General features: G+C 45.9%; 1 protein-coding gene across 1 annotated transcript in view; it reads right to left on the bottom strand.

Annotated features, from left to right (window-relative positions):
- Positions 1-2,296: 2,296 nt before the first annotated feature.
- Positions 2,297-9,870, bottom strand: part of nme9 (NME/NM23 family member 9) — a gene marked incomplete at both ends in the record, with an annotated part of 26,726 nt that continues 19,152 nt past the window's right edge. Inside the window, 3 exons of the mRNA XM_080536705.1 lie at positions 2,297-2,573; positions 6,693-6,837; positions 7,245-7,399. Coding sequence (XP_080392831.1) covers positions 2,297-2,573; positions 6,693-6,837; positions 7,245-7,399 — 577 coding nt within the window. The remainder of the gene's footprint in view (positions 2,574-6,692; positions 6,838-7,244; positions 7,400-9,870) is intronic.

The raw sequence follows: 9,870 nt of genomic DNA, 5'->3' as shown, positions 1-9,870 counted from the left end.
AGCTGGTGTTTTGAGCTGCCTTTGAAAAGCTCTCTACTGAGGTCAGTCAAATCCGAACACATCCCCAGCCCAAAGCCTTCAGTTCCAGAGATAATAGAGATAGAAGCAAAGAAGGAGTCACCACCAGTGGAGGAGCAAGCAAAGAGGAATGAGAAGGAGAAGAAGCAAAAGGGCCGCAGGTCTGCGCAGAGAGACCGCAGGTTGAGGATGATGTCAAGGGTCACTGCTGGAAATATCAGGAGGACGAGCAGAAGACTATCAAAACTCAATCAGATTAACCCAACAGAGTAGATAATGTGGACCTCAAAGAGCAATGTTACAATATTGACACATTTACTTTAAAGTTTAACTCCTGTTTTGATATTGCAGTGTGTTAATGTGTTTCTAGTTGGTAACATCATTGATTCACTGTCTAAAAAAAAGAGTTCAAAACATTCAGCAGATTTTTTTAAATGAATAAATACGTTCTTAACTTTCACTTGTCATTGTTCCTTTGGAAAAAGTCAAAGAAAGTACATTTTAAACATTGTCGTCACATTTTCATCTTTTTCACAATTTCACATTTCACTTTATTATTTGTTTAAACAATTGAATTTTGTTGTGGTTTCCACATACTGTGCCTAAAAGACAAGGAATAGGAGGTCAATTGTTTAGTCTCTCTGTTGATCAGGGTCCGGGATCTCTGTTGCCTGGGGACTGAGTGGGTTTGAGACAGGTGTCTGATCTCCTGTGAAAAGGAAAATAATAAATTCACCTAAAATACACACATACTGTAGGCCTATATGCAGTAAGCTAAGTCAATCATATTTTAGATCATATTAATCCTCCAGTATATTAGATTATTTTAGGATATCTTACCATCTCCATGACTGCTCGACACACTACCAGCTGTGTCGTCCTTCCCTGAGGTGGACGAGGTCCCTGAGGCGGATGAGGTCTCTGGGCGGCCATGTTGGCTCTCAGAAGCATCAGTGTCTAGACCTACAGTTGGTGTCTCTGCATAGGAGAGGGACAACAATGTTCTCTTAAGCCCAATGCACACGGCGTGCGATGTGATATTGTCGCACGACAACATTCGCTTCTCCATTCACACCCACACACTTCGGTGGTGTGAATTGAGAATCGAATGTTGTCGTGCGACAAAATCGCACGCTGTGTGCATTGGCCTTTACATTTACATTTTTTTCATTTTTTGGCATTTAGCAGATGCCTTTATTCAAAGCGACTTACAACAAATACATTTGTCTAAGTAAGTGAATCGTCTATGCATCAGTCATCATAAGAAACAGTAATTTATGCCAAAACCAGGGGCCATTGGCAGTTACAATGCTAGAAGAAGATAAAAAAGTAATAATAATAATACATTAGACTTATATAGTGCTTTTCTAGACACTCAAAGACGCTTTACAAACTGAAAAGATCGAGTGGTAAAAAAGAAAGAAAAAAAAATAGATTTTAAGAGTAAAGAAAGTATAGGGGTCTAATAAATTTTCAGATTACTAGATCTACATCTAAGTGTCTTTGTAGGACAATCTACTCTGTATACTGCAAGTATATCTAGATTTCGGGTGGAGAAGCGGCGAACAAGCAACGCCAGCGTCCTCTCTCGACCGGCATTTTTTGAAAAGTGAAAAGTCTTACGAGTATGATCAATGTAATGTTAGCTAGCTACCTCTAAACATGGATTTGGCTGGGCATAAATTCATTAATTTGAGGTGGTAAACACAGTCTGGCTATCTTATCTGTCTGGTTAACTTATCTGTGTAGTTCTGAGTAGAGTAGTATAGTAGTAGTTCTCCTAATCTATAATTGAATACTCAGGACAGTGTAATATCATTCATTCTAGCCTCCAACTTACCTGGAAGTCTTGGCTCAACATGACTCTCAGTATTGTCAGGTTGTTCTGTATGCACGTCATCTGCTAAACCGTCTTCCTCTCTTCCTGAAAGAAAACATTGGGGATATTTACCATTAAATCCACAGCTTTGTAAAAAACCAGGAGTGACAGGTGTGACATTCACTTTAATTTCCTACGAAAGGTCACATTCCCTGGGTGCATAAAAGGAACGTTTGTCTGCACCAAAATAAAGGTTATACGTTATTGTAAACTGCTCTTCAGTAAAGTGGTGTGTTATCAAGATTTTCTGCATGACCACGTATAGAGACTAGTTTGAGTGTACTGTCCGTTTTATGAAGTGCTCCCAATGAAAACCTTATTTTTTTTAATGAATTGTTGAAATAGTATAAATCAAATATACTGACTATATTTCTGTTTAAGTATTATTCTATTTCGTTGTCAACTGTGATTACCTGGAAGGTTGGGGTCTGGGTCCCCGTCACTGTTGAGGTCTCCGTCCGAGGTAATGTCACCGAAGATGAAGTGTATCTTCTCGTCGGCGTGTCGCTGGCTGGAGGAGCCGTGGACGGAGTTGTGGAGGACGTCCGTGGCGAAGCGAGCTCTCAGGGACTCTGGAGCGGCCTCCATGGCCCGGCCGGGGTCCGTCGGACCCATCATAGACCTCCACTCCTCCACAGCGTTCTCCTTGGTGAGGACCAGCATCATACAGGGCCCGCTGGGACAGGGAGACGTGCAGTTAGACACGACTACATTTACATTTTTACAATTTAGCCATTTAGCAGACGCTGCTTTTACCCAAAGGTACTTACAATCGCAGATTACAGGGACAGTCTCCCTGGAGTAACTTAGGGCTAAGGGCCTTACTCAAGGGCACACTAGTGGTGGTGTTCCCAGGTGGGATTTGTACTCATGACCTTCTGATCAGTACAGCAACATACAGGGCTGGTGGGACAGGGAGACATGCGGTTAGACTGTACAGTAGGTGTGATCAGAGGCCTAGGGTCTCTACAGTGTACTGCAGCGGATGTGATGAGGGAAGTCTTCCACGCCTTCCACCCTAAGGCTAAGTGTTCACTGTATAGTATCAACTATTACAGCCTGTTGTCTCAGGTAACGATGACGTGACAGTCAGTGGTCAGCATAGTACACAGATGAGACAAAAACATTATGACCATTGACAATGACTGGCAGGTGGTCATAATGTTTTGGGTCATTCGTACAGTACAGCAATACTGTAAAAATGCTGTTCTTGCATGATAGGTGGAAGTGACATTTAAAAACAACTTTACTTTAATGCCAGCGATGAAATTAGGGATTATTTTTGTTGTTGTTGTTTGTTTTTCTTCTTTTACTTTATTGTTATTATTTATTTTTAAGAAAGATATTCATGGACTGTTATTCTTTTGCGACTTACCCGTGACACCTTTATGTAACATCAATATGTTGTGAAATTTGTTTGACTGCACTTGATAAAAGAAAATGATAATAAAAAGTAAAAAACAAACAAAAAACACGTTACTCTCAGGTCCGGTCTTAAACTGGTTCAGGACTTACCTGGCTGACCGAGACTACTTTGTAGCCCTTGGTGACCATAAGTCAAAAAATTATAGCACAACCTGTGGAGTTCCCCAGGGGTCCATTTTAGGACCGTTGCTTTTTAGCCTATACATGCTACCCCTCAGTTCTGTCATCAAGAAGCATAGCGTTAACTACCACAGCTATGCTGACGACACTCAGCTTTATATCTCAGTAACTCCCAACGACTACAAGATGATCGACCACCTGATAGACTGTATTGCCGATATTAATATTTGGATGACACAAAACTTTCTCCAACTCAATCAAGAAAAAACAGAGGTATTGATCATTGGCGAGAAAACTGGGAGAGAGAAATTATCTGCACACTTGAAAACACTAGCTCTTAACACTAAGTGTCAGGCCAGGAATCTTGGTGTCATAATTGACCCAGATCTAAATTTTGAAACTCATATTAATAACACTATTAAAACATCCTTCTACCATCTAAGAAACATCACTAAGGTACAATCATTTCTCTCCCAGGCAGACACTGAAAAATTAATGCATGCGTTTGTTACTAGTAGGCTAGATTACTGTAATGCTCTCCTGACAGGTCTCCCCAAAAAAATGATAAATAGACTACAAATGGTTCAAAATGCTGCTGCTCGTGTCCTTACTAGGACCAAACGGAGAGCGCACATCACACCTGTCTTGAGATCACTACACTGGCTCCCTGTCAGTCATAGAATAGACTTTAAGATCCTTTTATTAGTTTATAAATCACTTCACTGTGATGCACCCAATTACATGGTGGACATGCTCATAAGATACACACCAGCTAGACCCCTACGGTCTAGTGGCACGGAACTTTTAACAGTGCCAGAGGCTAGGACAAAGAGATTTGGAGGATCAGCTTTTAGCATATATGCTCCTAGATTGTGGAACACCCTACCTGAGGGCCTGAGGTTGTCTAAAACTCAGGACATTTTTAAGCGTGACCTCAAAACCTACTTATTCAATGTCGCCTTTTGATACTAAGGGAGACATTGGACATTATAGAACTAGGATCACTAGGCCATTACACCATACTCGTGTTTTGAGATTTGTGCTGACAGGAAAATGGACCCGGGTGCTGATGAGGCACCGTCAGCTCCAAATAGCATCTAGAGCAGTACTGGAACCGGTACAAGGGTGTACCACGACCACCATCAGGTTGTATTGCTGTCATCTTTATTGTCTCTATTGTGTTGTTGCATCATAACTGTGCTTAAGTTTCTCTTTTGGCAGGACCTGTGACCATACTGGATGCAGAACGATGCAAATACAACACAAAATTTATGGACAGTGTGTACGCCGATAATATGCAAGGATTTTTTCCTGGATACATGGTGTACAGGTTTTTGCCCTTGCTTGCTTGCTTTGTGCCGGTGGTCCTGGCCTCCCCTGGGGGACCGCTGGGTACTGGTAAGCAAACTGGCTAGTAGTCGCTCTATTGGTAGAGGGCTGCAAGGGAATTTTTCCTGGCTACATAGTATACAGGTTTTTTACTTTTGCCTGCTCGCGGCTCTGTCAGTATTGATTGATTGATTGACTGATTGACTGAACATTTTCATTGTGTGAAGCGCATTGAGTTGCATCTTGTAAGAAATGCGCTATACAAATAAAATTTGATTTGATTTGATACTCATAAGGTTTATGATAGTGTATAAAAGCAGAGGAACACTAAAACTCAGATCACATTATCTGACGTGGTTGTACAGTATGTATCATGAATATATTCTACTGTAAGGAGGACAGAAGATTGGTTACTACGACAGTGAAACCATCCAAAACCTAACCTAGAGGCTAACAAACAACTACTTCCACCAAGCAATCAGGCTTCTGAACAAGCGTATTGAGGACTAGTGACTATTTACCCTTAAGCATACCCCACACACGCATACTACTTACCCTTAAGTACATCCCACGCACACAGGCATTTTATTCTAATACTACCTCTACCACCTACTGCTAGCTCAGCGCAATATTCATGCTATTTCTATTATCTGCCTGGGGTAGAGCTGCCGTCTAATGATCGCTAGGTTGGCAGATCGGCGGTTCGAGCCTCGGCTGGCCACATGTCGAAGTGTCCTTGGGCAAGACACTGAACCCCAAATTGCTCCCAGTGAGCGGGCCGGCGCCTTGCATGGTAGCTTGCTGCCATTGGTGTGTGAATGTGAATGAGAGGCCGTTGTGAAGTGCTTTGGATAAGCGCTATATGAGTGCAGTCCATTTACCATTATTTCTATTATTATATAGCTCAATTGTCTCGTCTAATATATCTTTTTACAACTATTCCCATTTTCTCATCGCTGCTGCAATGTCGAGGAACTAAAGCCTAAGAATTTGACTCTCTTATACTTGTATAATGGGATGTAACAATGAACTTGATCCTGATTATGATTATGATCCATCAATACCGATAAAATGAAATGATCCTAAGACTGTAACGTTAACGTTTAAAATTATACTGCGCGATAGTAACAGCTAAGGACGTTCCAGAGACCACAGCATCTGGCAGCACCCATTCTGCTGTCCGCCGCACCCGGACACGGTTGCATAACAACCCGATAGATATGGGGAATCTAGATGTGCACTTCAAAGACAAAACAAAATGGAAGGGCACTTCTCGCCTCCGGCCTGGGGGCTAGCTCCTTTAAGTCAAGGTCTTTTAAGACAAGGATGCGTGAGGATGAGACAAGGCTGTATGAGGATCCCTCCCTCTCTCTCCCTCCACCTCTACCTCTGTATCTCCTCCCTCTCACTCTCCCTCTCTCTTTCCCTCTCCCTCTCTCTCTCTCCCTCTCTCTTTCCCTCTCCCTCTCTCCCTCCACCCCTACCTCTGTATCTCCTCCCCCCCTCTCTCTCTCCCTATCTCTCTCCCTCTCTTTCCCTCTCCCTCTCTCCCTCCACCTCTACCTCTGTATCTCCTCCCCCTCTCTCTCTCTCCCTCCCTGCCTCCCTTTCTCCCTCCACCTCTACCTCTGTATCTCCTCCCCCTCTCTCTCTCTCCCTCCCTGCCTCCCTTTCTCCCTCCACCTCTACCTCTGTATCTCCTCCCTCTCACTCTCCCTCTCTCTTTCCCTCTCCCTCTCTCCCTCCACCTCTACCTCTGTATTTCCTCCCTCTCTCTCTCTCCCTATCTCTCTCCCTCTCTTTCCCTCTCCCTCTCTCCCTCCACCCCTACCTCTGTATCTCCTCCCCCTCTCTCTCTCTCCCTCCCTGCCTCCCTTTCTCCCTCCACCTCTAGCTCTGTGTCTTTCTATCGGGGACTCACCGGCACATGAACTCCACCAGCTGGCTGAAGAAGGGCTTGTCCTGGTGCTCCCTGTAGAACTCCTGGGCCATCTCCCGGGTCAGGACCGCCTCCTTCAGCCTCTGGATGGTGAACCCCCCGGCCCGGATCTCCTCCAGGATCTCCTCTGTGGGGGAGGGAGAGGGTTATGTCCTGCACGACTGGCAAAGGAACAGTGTTATTGATGTTGCTATCTATCTATCTATCTATCTATCTATCTATCTATCTATCTATCTATCTATCTATCTATCTATCTATCTATCTATCTATCTATCTATATATATGTCTATCTGTCTATCTATCTATCTATCTATCTATCTATCTATCTATCTATCTATCTATCTATCTATCTATCTATAGTGATGGATAGGCAGGTAAATATATATATTATTATTTCCTTTTCCATTTCCTTCTCCATTATCGTGTGTTTTCGACCCATAACCTGACCATCAGTGTTGAAGGGATGATGAGTATATCTATATCTCTGTATAAAGGAAGTTCAGTGTGATCTCGTCAGTGTGGGTGACGTGGCACCTCTGTGGTCCTCCATGGCGTCGGGCTTGATGACGGCCAGGGTCCGCTGCTCTCTGGGGAAGAAGAAGTCAATCTCCCGCTCTGCCTCCTCACAGCTGTCGCTGCCATGGAGCTGGTTCAGGGGCTCAGCCTCCACCACGAACTGAGCTCTGAGGCTGAGGGGAGGGAGGGGGCCACAGGGAGACACACACAGAGAACTGAGCTCTGAGGCTGAGGGGAGGGGGGGGGGCACAGGGAGACACACACAGAGAACTGAGCTCTGAGGCTGAGGGGAGGGGGGGGCACAGGGAGACACACACAGAGAACTGAGCTCTGAGGCTGAGGGGGGGGGCCACAGGGAGACACACACAGAGAACTGAGCTCTGAGGCTGAGGGGGGGGGCCACAGGGAGACACACACAGAGAACTGAGCTCTGAGGCTGAGGGGGGGGGCCACAGGGAGACACACACAGAGAACTGAGCTCTGAGGCTGAGGGGGGGGGGCACAGAGAGGCACACACAGAGAACTGAGCTCTGAGGCTGAGGGGAGGGTGGGGGGCACAGGGAGACACACACAGAGAACTGAGCTCTGAGGCTGAGGGGAGGGTGGGGGGCACAGGGAGGCACACACAGAGAACTGAGCTCTGAGGCTGAGGGGAGGGGGGGGGCACAGGGAGACACACACAGAGAACTGAGCTCTGAGGCTGAGGGGGGGGGGACAGGGAGACACACACAGAGAACTGAGCTCTGAGGCTGAGGCTGAGGGGGGGGGGGGGGAGGGGGGGGGGCCACAGGGAGACATACACAGAGAACTGAGCTCTGAGGCTGAGGGGAGGGGGGCACAGGGAGGCACACACAGAGAACTGAGCTCTGAGGCTGAGGGGGGGGGGGGGGGGGCCACAGGGAGACACACACAGAGAACTGAGCTCTGAGGCTGAGGGGGGGGGGCACAGAGAGACACACACCAGACCCGTCACCAGGGCCCAGTCTTAGGGTGGGCCAATGAACTGCATGGGGGGGCACAATTATTATTAACTATTTTATATAATCCGATATGCTATGGTATTCGTCATGCAACACTGACATGCATAGTAGGTTGCAGAGGCTAAATTGGACACGTAGCCTACCGATGAAGACTAGACCTAAAATTATCAGAATGCAGCAAATAACATAACAATAAACACAGGCGAAGCTGGTTTATTACAAGGCCTTGTCGACCCGAGTAGGCCTAAGCTAAAATTATTTGAATGCAAGTTACTTTATAGCGTGGAGAGGCCAAGTTGTGCATTACAATGCGCACAGGTCAATAATTGGCACCAACCCGGCACACTTACAAGAACAAGAATTAAATAAATGCCAGGGATAGCCTACGTAACAAAAATTAGGAGACTGGCACGCAATCAGTGCACTTCCAAAAGGGATACAGTATGACCGACCGATCGTGTGATCATCACATTAAAACCACCCATCTACAGCAAATAGGATCAGCCAGATCCTCATCATTGAACACGTTATACACAAAGCACATTAAATATAGCATAACCGTGCAAACAGCTCATCTCTCCAGTTGAAAAAGCTGTCGAGAATACAACTAGCAAAACATCACCACGGCGTGTGCTCACACGGACACACACACACACACACACACACACACACACACACCCGGCTCAGAAAAGAAGGAGGCGGCGTTTTTCAGTGCTGAATCTCCTCATCAGTAAGTCCTTCCACTCATCCTTGAACTTGTGGGTGAGGTCCTTTTCGAAGGCAAGCTGAATCAGTTGAGCCTTGCGCTTGTGCAACATGCTGCGCCGATGCTCAGAGAAAACATTTTTAAGTGTTGAAAAATACTTTTCACAAGTCGCGGTAGACGCTCCCAAAGTTAGGGCGAGTGTATAAGCTTGGATGACAGTTGGCATGGCCTGGAGTGCTGAGTGGAATGTATACTGAGAATATTGGCTATTGTCCATTGTCCATCTTTGGGGGGAAACGAGGTGTCCTCCATCTTCTTTACCAGGAACCCACCACGAGCCACAGCATATTCAGATTCAACCACTTCAGTTCGAGCTAATCTTAGGAGAGGAGTGACCTTCGATGGATCCATGAAATCCTCGGCCTCTGGGTTTAAAGCAGCCAGCGCACCAATGAGCTTGCAGCTGCGCTCTCCAAAACGCGCATCCATCTCTCCTTGCACAGCATCAATAACACTGTAAAACACTCTCAGGAACTCTGTCTTTTCGCCAGTGTCCCTCTGTGACTGTCCAACCGTTCCTTCAACTACAAATGCACCAAAGCTCTTGTTAATTGTGCGTCTTCTCTTAGTTGGACAGCTGGGACCAGCCTCGTCAGTGGCTGAGGCTGGAGGAGAGCAGAGGTCCCAGAGCGCAGTAAACTCATCCTCTGTGCGCAGTGATTTTATGCATTCAGATGCACTGTTCACAAGAGTAACCGCAGTGAACAGGTCCATGTTCTCGCTTTGTAGCAGTCTGTTTGGTGGCTCGAAAAGTAACAAAACTTTCATCGGGGGGCTAGCAAGGCTAGTAGTAGCCCTAGCCCTAACAGTTGGGCTAGTAGGACTTACCTCACTAGTGGTAGCCGTCGGGGTGCTAGTGTCAGGCTGCCCACAGTCGCTAATGCTGGTGCTACGTATG

Source organism: Nansenia antarctica, assembly GCF_963989245.1.
Source record: "Nansenia antarctica genome assembly, chromosome: 7".
NCBI classification, from domain to species: Eukaryota; Metazoa; Chordata; class Actinopteri; order Argentiniformes; family Microstomatidae; genus Nansenia; species Nansenia antarctica.
Note: the sequence above shows the minus strand (reverse complement) of the source record. Positions and strands in the feature narration are given on the sequence as shown.